General features: G+C 47.1%; 1 protein-coding gene across 6 annotated transcripts in view; it reads left to right on the top strand.

Annotated features, from left to right (window-relative positions):
- Positions 1-22,402, top strand: part of FRMD4A (FERM domain containing 4A) — a 313,254-nt gene that overhangs the window by 160,848 nt on the left and 130,004 nt on the right. For all 6 annotated transcript variants that reach the window (XM_053665757.1, XM_053665755.1, XM_053665758.1 and 3 more), the window contains exons 3-4: positions 2,894-2,988; positions 14,897-14,989. In XM_053665757.1, coding sequence (XP_053521732.1) covers positions 2,894-2,988; positions 14,897-14,989 — 188 coding nt within the window. The remainder of the gene's footprint in view (positions 1-2,893; positions 2,989-14,896; positions 14,990-22,402) is intronic.

Here is a 22,402-nt window from a genome sequence, read left to right as displayed (position 1 = left end):
TCTCTTGTTCTTTTGTGCAGTGATGTGCTCTCCAGGCCTGTAATCCAGGAGCAACAGGCTCTGTCACGCAGCCTGGGTGTGCACTAGGCTGCCCCGTGTGGGTTTGTGTAGGTGCACTCAGTGATGTTCGCGCAGCAGCGAAATCGCCCGACGACACATTTCTCAGAGTGGATCTCGATGGTTGAGTGGTGCATGACTGTAATGCTTTGTCTTGCATCTCTGATCAATTCTATTGAGATGTTGGCTTTAAAGTTTACCTCTCAAAGAGAACGCCACCTTATTTCTATCATTTCCAGGTTGGGGCTGGAAACCTCACTGTAACCCTCAAAACCCACAATAATTACTTTATAGTCACACCTCATTTTACAAAACCAGTTTGACCAGTGTGCTCACCACCTCCTTCTCTGTCCCCATGCAGTAGATTTTTGGCAATTCAAAAAAAAAAAAATTCATTCCGAGCGCAAAAAGACTTATCAACTGTGAGGATGCTTTTACCAATTGGACACAAGCTTCAAAGGCTGACCCAAAAGATTATCAGGAATGTTTCAAGAAATTGCAGGCATTGTAGAAACACAATGAAAAGGCCAACAACCATTTGGACAGGTCGATTATACTATGTTGCAATTTAAAAATGAGCTGTATTGCCTTCTATTCAGTCACAACGTGTACATTAAATGCTTTGTGTCTGGCAGCCAGGAATTTCCTGGGGGTAGAGGTGATGCCATCAACACAGCCTGCTGCAGCACGGAGCAGACAGAGCCAGAAGCCTGAGGAGCCCCCCTCGTCTTGGATTCCACTTAGTAATGGGCCAGAGACGTTCCAAGACCAGCCACACACACTGCACTGACTATATTCCTCGTGGCGGCTGCTGCTGCTGTTCATAAAGGAGAGTCTTACATGAAGTCTCGAATTCCCTGCTGGTCACAGATTGCTTTTCCACCTTTTCAAACTTTAGTGTGAATGGAAGTATAGAATATTAGATGGCTTTGATTTATCAAGATGCATTCTTCTGTTGATGTACATCTTTGAGGGGAGGAAGCTCTGCCTTCAATTCAAACCCACTGCTGTCCTTTCCAGCTGTTTGCACTGGTAAATTGATGGTTGTTGAGGTGCAAGGCCTGGCACCCTGTGAGCCCAGGAGTGAGGCAGCACCAGGGAACCATGTGCTTTGGCTTTTTTAAAGGAACACCAGCCCATATTCTGTGCCCCTGCTAAAATCTGAGTCCTTACCTGCAAGTGCTATATGCTGCTCATTTTGTATCTCCTACGGAATTGGCTAGTGCCTTGCGCATATCAGACACTCAACAATGCTGAATTAAAGGAAGCGTGCCTTAGTCTGCTAGGGCTGCTATAACAAAATACTGGGTTGCTTAAAAAACTGAAATTTATTTTCTCACAGTTCTGGAGACTGGAAGTCGGATCAGGGTGCCAGCGTGGTTGGGTTCTGCTAATGCCTGTCTCCCAGATGTATGCAGGGCAACCTTCTCACTGTGTCCTCTCCTGGTGAAGAGATAGTGCAAGTCCTTGGGTGTCTCTTCTTAAAGGACACTGATCCTATGCACATGCACAAACAAACATTCTTCTGGAGTCTGTTTTTGCTCTGAGCTTGGAGGCATCCAGCAAGTGTTCTTGGAAAGGAGTCGCTGTCATAGTACGGAGGCAACGCATTTGCCTGTACCTGCCCCAGGAGCCGATTCACAGATGACTCTTCCCTGCTAGTCCTGCATCTCCGTCAGGCGGCCTCTCCCTGGCTCCCCAGCTTCAGAGCCTGGCAGTCCGGGCATCTCAACAGTGATGGGCCCGAGTGAATGGCATATTAACAGTGTAGATGCCTACACTGATTTCATGCCTAAAGCTCTGGAACGGTCCTTTACATTGACTGGCAGAGATGCTTAGGAAAGAGTATGATGAAAATGTCCTTAGGTAAAGGCTGATCTTCACCTTTGGCAAGGCAGGTAGAAGGTGTACTTTCAGTTTATACTTAAATATTATTCACAAGGCCCTTGGGCCGTGACTTGAACATTTCTTGCAGGAGGGTACTATTGTGTTGCTGGGATTGTTAATTAGGGGAGTATACAGTGTGTTCAGAGGCGGAGTGTCCAGAGCCAGGCTTCACATCCCAGTCCTAAGACTCAAACAGAGCTGTTGAGTCTTCTGGGTGCCTGATTCCTCCCCGTACAATGGGGTAACGATCGGACCGCTGCGTGGGGCTGCGATGAGGATTAAAGAGGCTGGAGTTTGTAAAGTGCTTAGAACAGGGCCCGGCAGATAGCAAATACTATGTAAATGTATGTTAAACATGTATCTAATAGATACTACGTAACATGTGACCGATTAATTATAACATTAATGTAAGTATGACATAGCGTATTTTAAAATACATTAATACATTTTAAATAAATATAATATATATATAAATTATATATGTAACATAAATATACTCGTAGAATATGGAATGTGTCCGCTATAATATTAATATTATAATTAAATATATGTTGAAACGTGTTATATAATTTATAAGACAGAATACGTATATTTGTTTTATATACATGGATATACTTTTTAAATAAGGCATCTTCCCATCAGTTCAGCATGACAGGTTCTCCTGGACCAAAAGGAGAAATACAGGGTCTGATAGCACCGTCAGTGAGCGAGTACCCTTGTTGGGGGGCGGACTGCTACGGAACAAGGCAGAAGGTCTCCATCTGAACTTGGCTGTTTGCTCAGTGGCATCCTCACTGCGTGCTCCTTGGGGTTTTTGAAAAATCTTTTGCACCGATATGCTAGAACTTTGATACATTACATTTAAAAAATCACGCAAATCGGAGATTGCATGATTGAGGAAATGTAAGCTCTCGTCACTTACCCCTTTCCCATTTTGTTCTCCCTCCAGCCCAAACTTCTGGCCAAGGAGCTGCTTGACCTCGTGGCCTCTCACTTCAACCTGAAGGAAAAGGAGTACTTCGGAATAGCCTTCACAGATGAGACGTAAGTGCCCCGGAGCCTGCGGAACCTGAGGGAAATGTGAAATCATGCTGGTCCAACTGTCAGCAGTGAAATCAGCTGCAGGCCACTTGGGTCCGTGGGGATGGGGTCAGCCCAAGTTCATCATTTGAATTTCAAAGACCTTGTGATCATGCCTGGAACGGCCAAAGGATATAATTAGGGTGATGATCATATTATGAAATTATTAGGTAAACTAGTTCTTATAATCAACCATGTTTGTGTTCAGAACCAATTTTTTTTTTTTTAAGATTTGCTTGGGTTTGTTTTCTATTAAAATTAAATGAAAACTTCTGGAAATTAGACTTTTCTCTCCAGAGTTGGAATAACAATAACAGGAAGTGAATTTTATGATAAATTCAAAATGAAAAGTATCTGTGCAGTTTCACTGTCTAAGCTGAAATAGAGAGAGTATTAAAGTCAGAAATTTAGCCCTGACCGGGTAGCTCAGTTGGTTAGAGTGTCCTTTCTATATACACCAAGGTTGAGGGTTTGATTCCCAGTCAGGGCACAAGAATCAACCAATGAAAGCATAAGTAAGTGGAATGACAAATTGATGTCTCTCTCTCTCTCAAATCAATGAATAAAAATTAAAAAAAAACCAAATTTGATCACCCATCTGATGAAAAGTACATTTGCTCTCAATGGTTTCTCAGTTTGGCTCTATGAAGCGGTGTGTTTTGCAACAGAAGTAAGAAACATCTTTACTAAAATTTGAATTTCCTTCTTGATATACTGTTAGCAAAAGAGTACAGTAAAAACCTACACAGATCACTAGATAAGAATGTGTTCTAAGTAGATGCTTAATAATTTTCTTTCCTGTTTACACACACACACACACACACACACACACACACACACACAACACTTCTACAAATCTTTAGAATTACTGAGATGATTTTCTAAAACACTAAGAGATCGGGGCTGAGTCAGTGGCTGGACGGGACAGTGCAGGGGAGGCCGTGCGCCATCAAGCAGGTGGTGCTGTGCAGGCAGGATGGGCTCAGAAGCAAGCACGTGCCGCCGCCACACTGATGAGCGAGAGATGATTGGATATGTCTGCACCTGGACACACTGAGGTTGGGGGACCACAGATCGAGATCCCAGGAGTAAAAGATGGTATAAACTGGGACTGTCTTGGGCAAATTGGAACATATGGTCACCCCCTGAATTAGTGACAGTTCAGATGGTGGGGTGATCAGCGAACAGGCAGCGGGAGCAGTCTCATCTTCCTCGAGAAGGCCAGGAGGGAACAGGTCAGCCCCTGGCCCTGAGCCTGTTGGAAACCGAGCCAGAAGGAAGGCAGGAGAGAGAGGTGGCCCCTGGTCTGGGGGGTTTGCTGTGCCCGTGGGTAGAGCCAGGTAAGCATGGCTGTGAATGAAGGGCTGTGGAGGGAAGAAGCCAATGCCTTGAGACACAGGTGGCAAACACAAGGCCCACAGGCCAGATCCAGCCCTCCACCTTGTTTTATCCGGCCCGGCACCTTGCTTCTACCCGGCAGCAGCGCTGAGTTCTCACTTAACTTCAGGGAGTAGGTACATTTACACAGTCCTACAGTTACATTCAGCCCTTTGCAGGCAACCAGGAGGCCGATGTGGCCCCCGGTGAGAATGAGTTTGACGCCCCTGCCTTAAGACAAACACTGAGAAAGTGCAGGTGTTTCTACCCTTCCTCCTGAGACTCACTGTGAACCCCTGAAATTGCTGTTTATACATTAGCACTAATTAGAAGGAAACCAGAAGTTTCAGTCAATCACACCCCATTGTTCACATTTCCCAAACACCGTTCCTCCTCTCGAAGGCCCCATGACCTCTCCGTGCGTCCCAGTGAGACTTCCCTTTTGAATAAATAAGAAGCAAAGAGTGAGCATGTTGTCCTGGGCCAACGAGGAAGAAATGCGCCTGCTGCGTGTGTCCAATCACTTCCCTAACAGCACCAACCAGGAATCTATGCCGGGAAGAAAGTCACTCTTCGCCCAGAGGGAGGACCCCAGGAACCACATCACCGACAGGAAAGGGGGGGACATGCAGCACAGGCCTCGCATCCTGTCGAGTGGCACCGTGCGTTCTGGTCTGAGCAGTCCCGGTCCCCAGGGTGGGCCGGGTGGGCCTGTGGGTGCGTCTGTGTGTGAGGCCAGGCTGGAGGAACGAGGCCCCCACCCCAGAGAGGCATTGGTGGCGTGCAGGGCTCTGTGGGGGGCGGTGATGAAGAAGAGGATGTGAGCCATCGCCTGGCATGGTTTAGAGAAAGAGTGGCCAGCACCCGAGTCTGGGTGGGAGGGTTTCTTCAGCAACTGCAGGAGTGGCCAGAGGCCCCCAGATCAGTGGAAAAGAGCAGCAGCTGGCAGACAGTTCCTGAGAAAGAACTGGCAGGTGGACCTGACTCACGGGGGAAATGGCGAGTGTCAGGGCCCCCCCGGAAATTAGGGACAGCCACCAGAAACAAAGGGGACAGCCATGACTCAGGGCAAAGTCATGGCCTGATAACATCTGGGGCCAAGGGATGTTGGCTGGTGGCCTCTTTGATAATCTGAACTTTTCTTCCTTTCCTGGTGAAAAAGGGAAGAATGAAAGCTGTGCCTGTGGGTGGGACTTAGTCTGGGTCAGTGATCAAATGTAGTCAGTAAGCACTAGCCTTGTAACATGTGCCCCTAGATACTAACATAAGGTCTTTTAATAACCGTGTTCTCAAGTTGTGTGTTGTACTGTGACATGAGGTGTGTGTGGGCCTGATTTCTACAGGTGCTACACTGCGTTTTAGAATCAAACACAGTAAGTTTCAGCCTTTATTCCAGCCCATGGCGTACCCTGTGTATTGTCTATTTCCTCATGCAAATTAAGCAAGACTAATACTTGGAAAGTGTTATAAAGGGTAAAGAGCTATAGAAGTATAAGATATTACCAGCCGTGTTATGACTCATGGTAGAATGTAGCACTTTTAGGTCATATATGGTCAGTGAGTTTTTCAGTAGTAACTGCTGTTGATAACATTTTGTAGGATCTGGTTGGGCCCGGAGAAAAAACATATACAGCAGAATGCAGACAGAAAATTGGAAGTATCTCTAACCTTCTCTGGCCCCATAAATTGTATTTTTGAATAAAGTATCTGAGACCCTAGTGCAAGACTTTTATTCCCATGAATATTTAATGTTGCTAGCTAACCCACAGTGTTGTAACATTATTACTAACTTCACTCTTTTAAAAATTTTTCAACTTTATATTTTAAAATAATTAGACTTACAGGAGAATTGCAAAGGCAGTGCAGAGTTCCCATGTACCCTTCACCCAGCTTCCCCAAGTGTTGATACTTTACAAACTATGTTAATTAACATTAGTATGTTATAGGTACTGAATTATAGTCTTCATTCCAGTGTCACCAGTTTTCCCATGAATGCCTTTTTCTGTTCCAGGATTCAATCACATGCAGCCCCTTTCCTCTTGAATAAACCTGCCGTAAATAAAAAGAGATACAGATGGTTATCTGTACACGGTCTGCGTTGTGGTGATACAAGCAAACAGTGACATTGTGGCCACCTGTAATGCATTCCGAAGCAAAGGAAGTGCCTTGTATTAATTTGATCCTAAACTAATTATTTATGTTTTGCTAAAGCTGTGGTTTTCTGTTCAAGGGCCAGTGCCCTGGACCTGCCCCCAGAACTGTGATTGATTGGTCTGGGAGTGGCCTGAGCAGCAAGCTTTCCCCAGCATGCATCCAAGTGTGAAAACCCCAGTTCCAGAGAGAGGGGGACAGGGGGGTAAATCTCCTCTGTCCCCTTCCCCGAGATCCAGGGAGAAGCTGATACCACTCAGATGTAGAATGTTTGGGGCCAGTTGAGTTACGTGCAGGGACCTGCACAGTTACAGTCTCTGCATTGCAGACGGACCCTGGGACCCCACCGTGCGAGGGCCAGCTCAGGGGGGTTCTTGCTCCTGCTCGCCTGTCAGTGCACACGGAGGGGCTGAGGCTGCACTTAGCGAGCACGGGTATTTGTCCCTTAAGGAAGCCTGTCTTTACATTTTACTTTTGACATATTGCCATTGCTATTTTTAACACTCATGTGGTTGGGGTTTTTCATTGTTACTACTTTGTTGTAACAACATTGTTGTTACTTTTTTTGTCTTCAGAGATCATGGCTCTGATTATATGGTTTAAATCAGTAAAGCCCTTTATTTAACTATCTGATCTATTCTCAGTCATAATTTTTGTTTTGTCTGTTTGGGTTTCTTTTTTTTGTAAACAGCTTTATTGAGGTGTAATTTATATAGAAAGAACTGCACACGTTTAATGCGTACAGTTTGGTGAGCTTGGACATTTACAAATACCACGTTGTTAATTTTTTAAATGAGAAGAAAGTTCTTGACAGAGGACCCCGTCCTCAAAAGCTATAACTAAACAACTTTTGGACTATTTAGCAGAAATAGTCCAACATACCCCAAACTGAAGTGATGATTATAATAATGTATTTAAATTTTAATATGAATCTCCTGCCATAAATTTTAAGAATTGTGTGGCAGGTGCTGTAACTGAGTATCTAGGTAATGAAGACCTTTGAGAAGTGTTTGGAAGGTTGAGGGAGAAAGGTAAGAAACTTGGTCAGCAATCGCTGCACACTTTAAAGGGTAGGTACAGTTAGAATGTATTTTTGCGTGCCAATTAAGAAATCTCACCTACCAATTAAGGAAATTTTTAGCCTCTTGTTTAATCACAGGCTGCTTCACATCTGTTTAAGAGGTATGTTCCCCGCCTGCAGGAAAGTTTACATATGAAATAATCTGTGCCTAAATTTTACAGGGTTCGCAGACATTCTGAATCCAGAATCCTAGTTTAAGAACCAATGAAGGATTTTTTAAAAAAACAAGGTGCAATGTTTTCATTAATTGAACATTCATTAGTACTGTCGTGGGAGTCTAACTTATCCAGATAATTAAGGCCCAGTGTGTCCTTAATCACTCGGGCCTATAGGCCCGGTGGCAGGACAAAGGGGCACACCCTCTGCTCTGCAGGGTTCTTGCGCCCTTGAGGCCCTGCCCTGGGGCCAGGCCTGGCACTGGCTGCGCCATCTGAACAGGGTCTAGTTGACGAGCACTCCCAGCCACAAGCTTATGTGTACAATATAAAATAAGGTAGAACAGCAGTTTTCCAGTCGTGGAAGAAACGACGACACAATGTTGTTCTGGGAAAGCAGTTTAATATTTAGAAACAGGTGTAGGATTTCCATTCATTAAATGCCCTGAACCGTGAAGGGCATGGAGAGAAATCAGTGGCTACAACCTCTGGGCCTGAGTTGTAACAGGTGCTTCTGGAACATGGCACTCAACATTCATTGCCACCTCGGAGACTGGCGGATGTATGGCCAACAGCCATGCATTCTATTTCGTGACCAGAAAAGGGCTTTAGCAGAGCTCTCTCTGTGTGTGGCTAGGACAAAGGAAAAAAGAATGAGGTGATCCGAGGTGACCTTAATGGGTCCAGGCTTTGTCTTGATTTCTTTCTTTCCCAAGGAAAGTGGTAGGGTAGAGCTCAGATCCTGGACAAGGGGCAGCAGAGTGAATTCTCATGAACTATGGAGACTCCCTCCCTCCCTTCTTTTCCTGAGGGTGAGAGTGGTGTCTACACATGGCTGGCTGTCCCTGGACTGACAGTAATGTTGGCGTCTGGGCATATTTGAGGCTGACCTGCTGGTTCCTTAGCAGATGTTTTTTTAGCATCCACTGTTCAGCACCAGAAATAATGAGACTTTTTGACTGAGTGTATGGCTTGTGTTTTTAGTTTAGGAGGTAAATAAGATATAGGATGTACTACAGTTTTATGGAACAAAAGTCTTTATGGAAGATTTGGAACAAAGTCTCCATAAAGAAAAAATTAAAGCCATAACCCTGGCTAGGTGGCTTAGTTGGTTGGATCATTATCTCATACACCAAAAGGCTGAGAGTTCGATTCCCAGTCAGGGCACATATGAGAGGCAACCGATTGGCGTTTTTCACACCTCTCTCTGTTTCTCTCTCTCTCCCTCCCACCCCCCTCTTTTTCCTATCCTTACTTTCTCTCCAAAATTCATAAACATGTTCTTGGGCGAGGATTAAACAAAATTAAAGCCATAAATGTAGGTGGACAAAATAGCCCATGTTTTAGTCATCTGGTCTCCCCAACACATTCCTTGTCATTATTCTTTCTCTGTGGTGTCTGTGTGTGGTGCAGACACAATCTCTCTCTCTCTCTCTCTCACACACACACACACACACACACACACACACACACACACACACACACACAAAGGAAGACCACTATTTGAGGGTTTCTTGCTAAATCATTACCCCTAACCTGTCCTTGATGAGCACATGTATTTCTGAGTCAGGACACTAAAGGTTAAACATTGTTACATTTGAAGAGCTCCCTACCCATCCCTGCATCTAGGGACATCTGTAAGAATTTCATGCTCTTGCTTTGGCTTTCCATAGAAACTCATTCCATATGAAGCCAGCCATCCGCAGTGAAAACCTCTGAAAGTCAGAGTATCATTCTCTCCTGCGGTCCAGGAATGATCAGTTTGGATCATCTTATCATACCCCTCCACCCTCCAGTAGCTCTCCATAAACAAAGCTCTCCTTAAGGCCATCTCTCTTGAAGGTGCCAACACTTGAACCAGAAATCTATTTGTATTATATGTAGAAGCTAAAAGCAATCCATTAAATAAATGCATCCAATTTCCGTTGCCTGGAAGCAACTGCGTATTTATTACTGACCCAACAGTTTGACCTATTGCTACCATAAACCAAATGAGTGTTGTCTTGTGCAGCTTTAAAGATAGTTATCAGTCAAGCAATAAAAAAATACTGAGTGTCTGCTGGGCATTTTTTATTTTTGTGATTTGTCACTGGCAAATGCACTGATGTGCATTCTCAAATGAAAAATCAATGAGAGTAATGAAAACCAAGCTATCAGGCATCTCTTACTTAGTTACACTGTATTTAGAAAATGCTTTTATGCTTTTTTTACCTCCTTGCTCCCTGGTCCACCCTGACTTAAATTAAAAAAAATTTTTTTTTGTGAAAGGGGCTTGATGTCAGAACTGTGACGTGTCACATAAGAAAGAAAAAGCCCTGGAAAGTGAGGAATTATTAATACTGCTGGGTGTAGGAAATATGACTTTGAACCCAAAACAGCGAGCGGAAGATGGTTTAAGCCCTACTGTAGCCAGAGGGCATGGCTTCAGAGGCAGGGTTTCCAGTTTGCTTTTTAACCCGTCTCTTGGCTTTTGTCCAACTACTGAGCACTTACGAGGAGCCGTGGGTGAGTCACGTGTCCCTTCAGTGGAAACATTTGTGTCTGAGGGTCCCAGCACCCCAGATGTGGGGGGGCCCTCCTCTCCATGGACATCAGAACCCTGCAAGTATTCACGTCATGCCATCCCTCACTGAACTGGGGTCCAGGAGTTCGAACAGGGGAGTGGAGAAAGGAAATGTATTTTTCCTTAAAGACCACAGGGGTGATTCTGGCCTCCTTGTTCTCTCTGCTTCCTGGCCATTTTCTTTCTTTCTTTCTTTCTTTCTTTCTTTCTTTCTTTCTTTCTTTCTTTCTTTCTTCCTTCCTTCCTTCCTTCCTTCCTTCCTTCCTTCCTTCCTTCCTTCCTTCCTTCCTTCCTTCCTTCCTTCCTTTCCTTCCTTCCTTCCTTCCTTTTCTTTTCTTTCTTTTCTTTCTTTCTGTTAGTTCATTGCTTGACAAAGGCAAAACTAATAATATATGGCCAGGGACAAAGGAATTTCCATTTAAATAAATTCATTGCTAAAATGTCATTTTTTAAAAAAGTTTAATGTGGGGAATAAAATTACCTGGAGGGGGAATCCACCCCTCATTTGTTTTCCATTAACATGGATGAAGAGGAATTGGCTGTGAGCAAACAGGGCTGAGTGGTAGCCAAGTGACATCCATCTCAGTGTCTCTTCATGCAAAATGTTCCTTTGATTCAAAGGAACTATGTATGGTCCCTCCGAGACCAAGTAGAAATCCCAGCAGTTTGTGTGGTCAGTCATGTGCCATTGGGGTGCGGTGAGGGTTTATCTCTCGGGGATTATGCAAAGGTCGTTTCTATCAGACTGTTTGTCAAGAATTATTGTAAGGCAAAAAAATGCATTTAAATTTATGTGGCCATTGGGTGGATTGCTTTCTTGAGTTTTCTTCGATTCTGTATTTCTTTGACATCCATTCATTAGAGAGGCAAAATAACAGCTAGAATTGTGTACATCTCTCCTGCCGTTGAGAGCTCATTCCCTGAACCACTCCCTTTGTCTGACGCTCACACACCACGCCAGGAGGGCCCCACCCTAAATCAGCTCAGGGCCAGGTACCAGGCAGCTAAGCGCCCCCTTCACCCCTGAGCTGTTCCCCTGCCCTGCCTTCCCCACGGAAACCCCAACAAGCCCGGTGCCGCCTCATCCCTTTTCTGCCTGACCGACACGGGTGCTTCCCCTGTGGCCCTGCCTGGTGTGGGTGCCTCTCATTTCTGGGAAACTGTGAATAACATTCAGTTTTACTTTCCATGGCATTGACCTCTCCATGTGGTCACTCAGTTATCTTTATAAATTAAGATCTGCATCCTGGTTGGTGTGACTTGGTGGATTGAGCACCAGCCTACAAGCCAAAGGGTCACCAGTTCGATCCCCAGTCAGGTCACGTGCCTGGGTTGCAGGTCAGGTCTCCAGTTGGGGGCGTGCAAGAGGCAACTGGTTGATGTATCTCTCACATCGATGTTTCTCTCCTTTTCTTTCTTCCTCCCTTACCCCCTCTCTAAAAATGAATAAATAAAAAAAAATTAAAATCTAAGAAAAAAAAAATCTGGGTACCGACCAGTTGCTTTGGGAGGTTGTCATGCAATCAACAAGCAGGGATTTTGAGCACTGAGTATTTGCCAGGTCTTGTGCTTGGTTGTGGGGTGATTTTTTTTAATGTTGAAAACTTACAACTTTGTTGGAGAGATGGGTCGTATTTTTGAAAATAACTGAGTGTGCAAGACTGCACTCTAAATGCCTTTCAGACAACACAAACCAGAAGCTCTGGAGGAGTTTGAAAGAAAGCCCAGGCTTAGGCAGTCGGGGGAGACTTCACTGAAAGACTGGGCTGCGCTCCGCCTCGAACAATGGCCGGCGTTCAGCTAGAGAGATGGAGAGACGGTTTCAATTAGGAGCAGCAGCACGAGCAAAGTCGTCACGCAGAGCGCGCATATGGCATGCACGCGGGAGGCTGAGCACATGGAGAAGGTGGGGGGAGACGCGGGACACGGTCAGAGGCAGGAAAGGAGTGGCCGCAGCCTCTTCCTACCAATAATCAGGTCTCACCTTTGTCCTAACGCCTTCTAGTTGATGAAAAACACATGCCTGATTTTATGAGGAAGATCTTGGCGTGCTTTTCAGTTGTAAAAAGTCTGTTGGGAAAAGAAGGCATGGCAGAGTATGTTCTCTGGACGGCAGGAAGCGCAGCAGCAGAGGTGCCCAGGATGGGCGCCGTGAGAGCCCCGTCCCAGGCCGGGCTGTGGTGCCGGGAGGGTGCATCAGGGAAGGCTTTCTGGAGGAGGCACAGGAGAGCGGGTCTTGAAGGATGGGTCAGTGAAGGAGGGGAAGAGCATTCCAGGCAGAGGGAACAACATGAGCTAAGGCACAGGGGTCAGCGTTTTCGGTATAACCAGAAAAGAAGTCGGCACGCTGGCTTTTTCTGTCTAGATCCATGTTCTAGTTTCCCAGGCTGGGAAAAGTTGGTCCAGTCATTTTACGTAAAACACTTGTTTTCCTGTTATTTTTCACTCTTACTATGTTCAGAGAAGAAAAACCAAAAATGAAAGTAAAGTTTATAGAAATAATTTATTTCTGGATGGAGATTCTCAAAAGAGGGGAAAATAAGTAGATCCAAACATCAGCCCCAGGTAGGCCACAGGTGTGGGTTTCAGGGAAAGAGGTTTGTGTGTGTGTGTGTGTGTGTGTGTGTGTGTGTGTACGAAAGGTACCACCTAAATGAACTCCTAAGCGGAGATGGAAGCCCCTAGCATGTTTCCACTTTTTGGAGGCAAGCACATGCTTTGAGGACCCTGTGAGAGGGCAGTGCAGACAGCCCTTGCTGCTCACTCTGCACAGTGTAAGTGCCTTCGCTGTGCCCATGCACCTGGATATCGGCGACATATGGCAGCGGGTACCGAGGAGGTGTGCTGTCAGTGGTGTGTGTTCAGCGTGAGTTTACAAAGTAAAGGTGATTAGGGCTCTGGGTCCTCCAGGGTGATAGACTGAGATTGGTGAGGAGAGGGAAGAGGAGGGGTAGATCTCTCCGCTCATTCCTATAACGTGGCTCTGCCTCGCTCTTCCAAGACCAACCTCATCTTAGCCTCCGAGGTCCCAATAGCAGGTCCCTGCCCCTTCCCAGCCTCATCCCTTTCTACTGACATGACACTAAGGTGCTGGGTTTCTTCTCACATCAGGGCCTTTTGCACATGCTGGTCCTTCTGCCTGGAAAGTGGTTCCCCTTCCTCTTGACTAAGTTAACTCGTGATTCTGCAGACCTCACTCAAACACCAGGCGGTGCTTCTCAGAACCCTGAACTAGATTAGATCCCCACATGTTCTCGTCACTCATGTTAAGATCCCCTAATACTATTAGTTACTGTGGAATTAATTGTGGAAGTAGTGGTCCAGTGTCTCCTTGCAAGCATGGAAGCTTGAGGGGAAAAGGGGTGGTGTTTACTTTGCTCCCTGCTGCATCTGCAGACCCTTTATCAAAGAAGGGGGTCAGTTGGCATATATGAAAGTGAAGAAGAGGTGGAAGGAGGGGAGGAAGAAAGAAGTGCACAAGTCGCTCCATTTGTGTATTACCAAGTATGTCTGTGGCCCGCTATTTAAAACAGCTTTAATGAGGTGTGACTGACACACAATAAACGATGCACATTAAAGTGCACGAGTTGATACGTTTTGACACATGTAAGCACAAATAAACTATCCCCATCATCAAGATATAATGGACATAATCCATCACTCTCCCAAAATTTTCTGTATGCTCCCCCATAATCTCTCCCTCTGACCTCTCGCACCCCAGGCAACCACCAATCTGCTTTCTGTCACTGTAGATTAATTTGCACTTTCTAGAGTTTCATCTAAATGGAAGCTACGGTTTGTACTCTCTTTTCGCTTGGTTGCTTTTACTCAGCATAATTATCTTGAGATTCATCTGTGTTGCTCTGTGTATCAGTAGTGCATTGCCTTTGTCACTGCATAGTACGCCATTATGTCATTATATCATCATTTGTTTATACATTTCCCTGGTTGGTAAACATTTGGGTTGTTTCAAGTTTTGAGCTCTGAAAAATGATGTATTTCTGGACATCTGTATATGCAAGTCTTCTCGTGGCCTGGCCGTATGCTCTCATTTCTCTTGGGTTAAACATGTAGGAGAAGAATGGCTAGGTCCTATGGCAGATGTAAGTTTAATTTTTTAAGAAACTGACTGTTACTGGCTTTTCAACCCATCCGCTCCCAGCAAAATGTTGTGAAGATTGATATCATAATGGTAAAGTGTGTTTTCAGTCCTTCAGGAAAAAAGGCAGCCTACAGCATGGCGGGACAGGGCTTCAGGCTACGAAAGCATGATTGCATCTTTGTTTTAGTGTGGCCTGAGAAGCAACAGCCAGTCTCCAACCCCTGGTTCTGAGTGTCACTGTCCTCCCTCCTGTCACACAGTGTCTCCTGCTCACGCAGTCTTCCTGAGACACCCCTCTGGGTTCTTCCAATCCTGAAAACATAATAGTGGGCGAAGGTCCACATTTAACTGCAATACAGCCCGTCCTGCTGCACACACCCCTTTGTCCCAAGAAGCTTCTGCAAAGTCCGAAGCCCTAATCAGTTTATCTCCATTTTCCTCAGGGGACACTTGAACTGGCTTCAGCTCGATCGAAGAGTGTTGGAACACGACTTTCCCAAAAAGTCGGGACCAGTGGTTTTATACTTCTGTGTCAGGTATGTACGCCTGGGGTCCACTCTTCTGTTTCGTCTTGTTTCCTTTGTCAGAGAAGTCGGGGAGGGGAGAGTGACTGAAAGGAAGGAAAATCAGGTTTGTCTCCGTTCATTACCAGGAACAGAGGTCACGCCACAGCTACACTTCCGGTGGGTACAAGCCGAGAGCGTGAGTGTGTGAGGAAGTCAGTGTGTGTGTGGACAGACACTCGTGTTTGTGCTCTGGCCTGAGATGCTTGTGTGGCATACAAAAACAAGGTGTTTTTTTTTTTAACTTTTTAAAAAGGATTCATTTATTTATTTTTAGACAGAGGAGAAAGGGGGGAGAAAGAGAGGGAGAGAAACATCAATGTGTGGTCACCTCTTGAGCACCCCTACAGGGAGCCTGGCCCAAAACCCAGGCGTGTGTCCTGACCGGGAATGGAACCAGCGACCCTTTGGTTCACAGGCCGGTGCTCAGTCCACTGAGCCACACCAGCCAGGGCTTTTCTTTGTTTTTGCTTTTTGTCAGGAGCATAAACCTCAAACTAAACTGAGTCTCTTATAATAACTTAAACTCTTGGGTTCTGTTGTGGTGGCTGTTTGAAGCTACATAACAGAAGCTTGTATATTCTTTTCTTCTATCACAAGTGCCTCTTGGCCTCTTGAAACTTACCACTTTCTCCCAAAAAGGAGGAGTTGAACCCCAGCGGTAAACCACAAGTCAATGTACTCTCTGCGAATGGAGCGTAGAACATGACACGGCACAATACAATATCAGAAACAGTTTCCTAATTCACTGATCTAGTGTAGGTTTTGTTTTGTGACTGCAGAGAACTGGGTTTGCTTCTTGTAGTTAATATTTGCAGCAGTCTTAGGAAGTGGACCAGACTTCCCACGTGGGTTTGCAGAAGGTCGTGTGAAGCCAGAGGGCGTCATGTCGTGGGTTCTGGGGGAAAGCAAAAGTCATAGCAAAACTGGAGTCTGAGCCCCAGTCGGTGGAGCCAGAACCCTTTGGCTTTATCAGGTTTCCAGAACCTTTGCTGAAACACAACTGCAGAGACATCTGGTGTGAGTGCCTCAGTCTGCCGGTGGACACTGGCCCTTCCACGTAGTGGATGGACCCAGCTCTTCTAAAATGTGTGAGAAGAAGTGTGAAAGCCAGATACTGATTTACTGTAATTTTACTACAGTTCAGCTCTTAAAGAGCATGGCCAGGAATGCAGATTTGGACAGAACCATCCTGATACCATGGGAGGCATTAGAAGGGGCTAAAAGTAGGGGTAAGGGCGCCCCATTTAACAGGCAGAAGTGTGTATCTTTACACAGCTGGTGGGGTAAACCTAAACTTGCATTTAATGACTTAAAAAATATTTTTTAATCCTCCCTGGAGGATATGTTTATTGATCTTAGAGAGGATGGGGAGGGGGCGGAGAGAGAGGTGGGAAGAGAGAGGGAGAGAGAGAAACACCCGTCCGTCAGCTGTCTCCCAAGTGCACTTCGACAGGAATAGACTCTGCGTCCCAGGTTTGTGTCCTGGCGGAATCCAGCCCACAGCCTTTCGCTGTGCGGAGTGGCGTTCCAACCCACTGCGCCACCCAGCCAGGGCTAATGCCTTTTTTATTTGTTTAACAGCTGTGAACATATCAGAGCCAGTCTTAGCCAACTTTATTACTGTTGGGCATGATTTCAATGTCATGTTCTTTTGAATGGTGTCTGCGTTTTCTCAGATAAGTGGAAAAGTAATGTTATGAAGCAAAGAGTAACCCGTGATGGAAGGTGACGGAGCACATTTGCCATACGTACCTTAGCCTGTTTCCTCCTTCCTGGGGCTTTTCAACATCCTTAATGAAGAAGAGAAAATACAGGGCCGCTTGTATGTCAGGGTTTTTTTCCAGGTGTCTATGATGTTTTAGGCAGGGGTGTCCAACCGTTTGGCGTCTCTGGTCACACTGGAAGAAGTAGAATTGTCTTGGGCCACATATTAAATACATTATGACACGTAATCACAAAACAAATCTCACAATGTTTTAAGTAAATTCACGGTTTTGTGTTGGCTGCGTAGATAACCATCTTCGGCCACAGGTTGGACACCCCTGCTAGAGGAAAGCTCGGGGCACCGTGAGGTGGCCAGGTGGAGGGTCTGTCCCTGAGAATATGCAGATGGTCCGAATCACTCCACACTGACTTCTGCCTGTGAAACCAGACACACCAAGGAAGCTGTGGAGGCAGAACCAGTGGTGACAACAGAGGACCTGGACTGGGCAAATGGAGACCCCACGCTGCTTCTGCCACTGCCTCATCTTCCTACGTGGCCTTGGCCACGGCAGGCATCTCACAGCACAGTTGATGGGCATCTTAGGAAAAACTCACTGGACACACATTTAGGGAGAGACTGCTAACAGTCTGACCACAGGCCGAGCTCCTTCTCCAGCTCACCGCAAAGCAGATCTTTCTGGAGAGCCTCACGCTCCCATTTCCAGTTACCTCTTGGCCACCTGAGAACTTCAAACACGGCAGGTCCAAAGCCAGATTCATTCTTCTCTCCCATGTCCCCAAATCTTCTGTGGTCCCTTTGAATCTGTGACATCATTATCCACTCAGTCATCTAGGCTTTTGGTCTTGAACTTTCTTCTTCTTCTTCACATTTTTACGTGCATTAGTTTTTAGCCGCTACTTCCCAAATCTCTGGCTGCCCTGCCCTGTCCTTATCTTCTGTCACATGATCTGCAACAGCCTCCCAATGTGGGTGCCACCAGCCACAGAGGACCCTGGCTCCCAGAAACCCATGACCCTGGGTCCCCACTTTCCAGTTGGCCGAGCAGTGTGGGAATGAAATGCCGCTAGTTTGTTCCTTCTGAAAGGAAGCAGGTTCTCTCATGGAGGTGAATTCTGCATTTTTACCTTGGTGTTCAACCTGGGAGAAATCCCAGCTGAGAACTTGGTACCTTTCTAGGATGCCCAGGGCCCTTTTCCCCAGAGGAGTGGTGTGATATATTGTCTTCCTAAAAGACCCAGACCTGGAATATGCTGGAGTCCAGACAAGGGTTTCCGTCCAGCTGAGCACGTTCCCTGTGCGGGGACACCGACCTTTCCGACAGGAGCATCCGTCACACTCACCTGGAGGCAGCCCGGCTCTCCAGTCCCAATCGCCTTTCTGCTCGTGTTTAAACATCTGTATATTGTATCTGTCTAATACATGTACAGTCAGCCTTTGTGGGAAAGTGGAATAGAACCACCTGAGAAAAGAGACTGTGGAAAATATCAAGCATTTTAAAGCCAAGTTTAGGAATTCATCGAGTGGCAATATTAACCCTGTGTCACTGAGGATCTGAGTTTGGGCTGCCATCTCAGGATGATTTGTCATTTGACGTTTTTATAGTCTTCCTCTGTAAAGCATACTCAGAACAAAACACCTGTGAGAGGGAAGGCAGAATTACCGCCACCTTTCAACCGAACAGGAAAAGTAGGACCCAAGTATATTGAATCACATGAATTTGAACTCCGAGAATTCTGCTTCAACCTTGAAGCCAGAGTCCGTCTTTTTAATGAGCATTTCTCCTGCAGAGGGCCTCAAGCTATGTGACACTACGGGACATTCTCAAAATGACAGGATGGAGGACTAAGAACCTATCCTCATTGACCCAAAATATAAAAGGGATGTGCTCCTGCAACTCACCTGTCAGATCACTGGGGATGATCACAGTGGCATCTGGGTCTCACTAATCACCTAAAAGGAAACCCGTCAGAGAGAAGGGAGCTACCTGTTACTCAGGGTGATTGTTAATCTTCGCAACAACCCTTGAAGCAGGAATTATCTATTATTCCTAATGAAAGATAGGAGATGGGTGCCCAAGAGGGTCAGGCAAATTCTCCCCCAGCATGACTAGTAGGCTATGGCAGGCATCTCTTCAGTCAGAACCGGCTCCAAACCTCGGGCCCTGCCCCGTTCGTTCTCCATGCCGCCTGCCTCACAAGCAAAAAGTGACACGACAGTTGTTTACTAGTGACTGCCACAGCCGGCCGCTCCCTTTGCAGGAGGGCCAGAGGCACCCAAGTCAAGATTCATGACCTTGGCTCATCTCGCATTCCACACTTGGCCCTGTCTGCGGAACCAGCATCCGTCCGCAGAGTTGGTGTTGGGGACAGGTGCACCCAGTGCTGGTGAGAGGCGCATGGAGGGCAGCCCGCCCAGGCCTGGCCTTCCTGTTCAGCACAGCCAACTCATGTTACACCATTGGCAGAGCACCCCCTGAAGGGCAAAGCCACAGTCACAGTGCTTGGTGGCCTGTTGGAAACTCCACATCAAGTGCAGGAGGGATATTTATGCATTTTCCCCCAACTTCTAAGATCTGAGCGGCTGTGCTGGTCATCATCTCTTTGCCAATTCAGCCCAAACCCTTCTGTGCACCCCACTGCGGCTCTTCCCTTACCGTGGACCCTACCCCCCTTGGTGGGGAGGTGCTTGGTGCACACACATACATGTGTGCACGTGTGTGCACACACACACCCCGGTAGGGCTGGACCAGTCCATCACACTCTTCTTTTATTTCTGCCCCTGAGCTGCCGCATGTGGTGGTGGGGCGGGGAGGGGAGTCACACAGCTGCACGTTGGAGTGTTGCTGACTATGGCCGCCTGTCTCACAGAGATCATCCATCATGTGCCTCTCAGGGCCTCTGCCTGCCCACAGCGGCTTTCCTTCCCTCCAGCTGCAGGCTCCCAACCAGACCTCACTCCCTTTGCTCCAATTCAAGAAGGTAACATGAATTTCGAAGAGAAGATGAACTCTAGCACGAGTGAGCTCCATCACCTTCCATGTCCTTACCCACAAACTTAGTCGCATCCGCCTCATTCTGTGGCCTTCTCACCCACCCACTGTGCACATACATGCGGGAAGAGGAAGAGAGACCGCTGCCCCGTCATCCAAGCCTGGCAGGTTCACACGTCCTCCAGTTCCAGCCCCTTCCCCCACCTCCTGCAGCTTGCCCCCTCCGTCTCCTCTCTCCTGTTCTGTCTGAAGCAGCTGCTGCTTCATGGATCCCTCCCTAACATGGTCACCTGGTTCCCACCTGAACAGAAAGAAAACCTCTCCCAGCTTGCATCCTCCTCCAGCTGCTGCCCTTTGCTTCCCCTTTGGTTCACGGCAAAGGTTCAGAAGATGGGTCTGCACATGCTGCCTCCCTCTGCTCATCCCACAGAGCCCACGCTTTGTGACAGAACAGCTTCCGGTCCCATCACCCCAGTGGTCAGTGGAGGTCTCTAGGCCCCAAGTTCCACAGGCACTTCTCTGCCCTCTTCTGCCTGAATCAGCTGATGTCAGCTTTCTACCCCCAAACTTACTCTTCTTTCTGTGGTACCTCCTCATCTGTGTCATTGGCACTACCTCCCATCCAGCCCCCAAGCCAGAAACTTGGGTGTCAACCTCGATGTCACCCGCTCCCTTCTACCTGCACCTTCTCTACCCTCAGTCATGAATTCCTGTGATGTCTGCATGTTAACTAGCTGTCACATCCCCATCTTTCCCTCCCTGCACATCCTGTGGGCTCTAGTTACGGCCTTTACAGACTCGTGGTCCTGAAATCTCTGTGCCCATCTCCGCTTCCCGTCTTGGCCCCTCGCAGTCTCTCCCACACACTACCACGGAGCATCTTATCAGAAGCCTCACCTGCTCCCCGGCTCGCGATTTCCCTGGACTCCCATTATCGCACTGAGGACGTCCTTGCATGTCCACTGTGAGGAGACGCCTTCCCCACCTCCTTACCTCTCACACACACACCTTTATTAGCGACGAAAGACCTTGGCTAGTGCTGTGTGGCAAGCTCCCCACAGTGGAGAACAGTGACCCTCTGAGAGTGTTCGCCAGGCAGGCTTGAGAAATAGGTCAAGAAAAAAAAATGCAAGGAATGTTGACTAGCCCACCTAAGGAAGTCTGTGTCTCTTTGTATAGACAAAAGTTTGTGTTCAGAATGCTTCCTCCTCGTGTCTGGGCTGTTCCTTTAATTCTCCCCCCAGTGTCCATGGACCTCTGGTCACCTTCACTATTTGTAGGAAATTAAACAGAGATGAGATCTGTCTCCTCAAATGTAGACTTTCACAATAATAAATTGAAGTGGGCAGTAGAGGAAGGGAAGGAAGGTGCTTTAATTCGGGGGAGGGGGTACACGGCCAGTTCGTGACCTGACTGTTGGTGTCTGTCTTTCCTCACTGGGGGAGACCCCAGTGCTATTTCCTGCCCCTTACGGGACAGTGATGGCATGGGTCTAAAGGAGGTGCCTGCTAACAGAGCTTGCTAGACCTCACCTGGGCGTGCCAGCTAACATTTCAGTTCTGTTGAAACTGATCATCAGAGAGATTGGGCCGCAGAAACTCACAGCAGTCTCAATTATCCTTCTCATCAGGATCAGTCCTTTTTGTGACCAAAAGCCAACATTCTGAATGTGACATTTCTGTTTATTACAAAATGAAAGCACTGGCCCGTTTAATTAACACTCGCTGTAAATAGTGATTCCCAGGTGCCAAGGGGTGGATGTGAGAGGGAAGAGGAGTGAGCCTGGCTGCTATTGTTTGGCTGGACAGTCTGCAGTCCACTGCAGTCTGAGGCTTCCACAGGTTACAGGTGTCAGGGCCTCTTGAGTGTTTGATGTGTGCAAATACATGACGTAGCAGAAATTGCTTCCCACTTCAGACACTGTGATGAAAGATGCTTGGGTTGGGAACACCTGGGCCAGGTGTTGTCTGACATTGTTCGTGGGGCCCAAAGAACACTCTTGGCCAGGTGCACCCTTGACCTGGATCACTGTTCCCTTTGCCTCAAAAAAGCAGCCCTGAGACTCAGTGCTGCTAAGTCTGCTGAAGAACCTGTTAAAAGTGTAGATTTTGTTGTGATTCAGGCACGGTGAGGCCAATAGATCAGGAGACAACTGCCATTGAAGACAGTTGGCCACTCCTGGTTCCCAAGAGGAGGGGCCCCCTGGGCCAGGCGGGGGTGCACCAGGCTCTGTCAGGAGGCACAGGGGCAGGAGGGACAGGGAACTGTCAAGAGCCTGCCTGTATTGTTGTTTCTGTGGAAGGAATGGGTGATCATTGGCTACTTTGAATAATTTCGGAGGACTGTGGGGCAGAGGGGCTGTCCCAAGTTGTTCCGTCCTGGCTCTGGAGCAGTTAGGGTCCGTGGGTGGTGGCCCTGAGTGTGAGACAGCAGAGGAGGCCAGAAGGGTGCGTGGGCTCTGGACTGGTGGGTCTGCATAGGAAAGTCATGCTCACAGGTGAGTCCTTACTATCTCTAGGCATTGGCTGATGCTGGGAGGCCCCAGATGTCTTATTAACCCATGGCTAATACAGAACCAACCTTGGACTTGTCCGTTCAGACACTCTGAATCTACAAATCGTGTTCTTGGGTTTACCCAGAGACCTGGAATTTTCTTTGTGGGTGTTTG

The sequence above is a fragment of the Artibeus jamaicensis genome, unplaced genomic scaffold (genome assembly GCF_021234435.1).
Source record: "Artibeus jamaicensis isolate MK-2021 breed Jamaican fruit bat unplaced genomic scaffold, CSHL_Jam_final contig_426, whole genome shotgun sequence".
Lineage (NCBI taxonomy): Eukaryota > Metazoa > Chordata > Mammalia > Chiroptera > Phyllostomidae > Artibeus > Artibeus jamaicensis.
The sequence above is the reverse complement of the archived record's forward strand: the minus strand, read 5'-3'. Positions and strand labels throughout refer to the sequence as shown.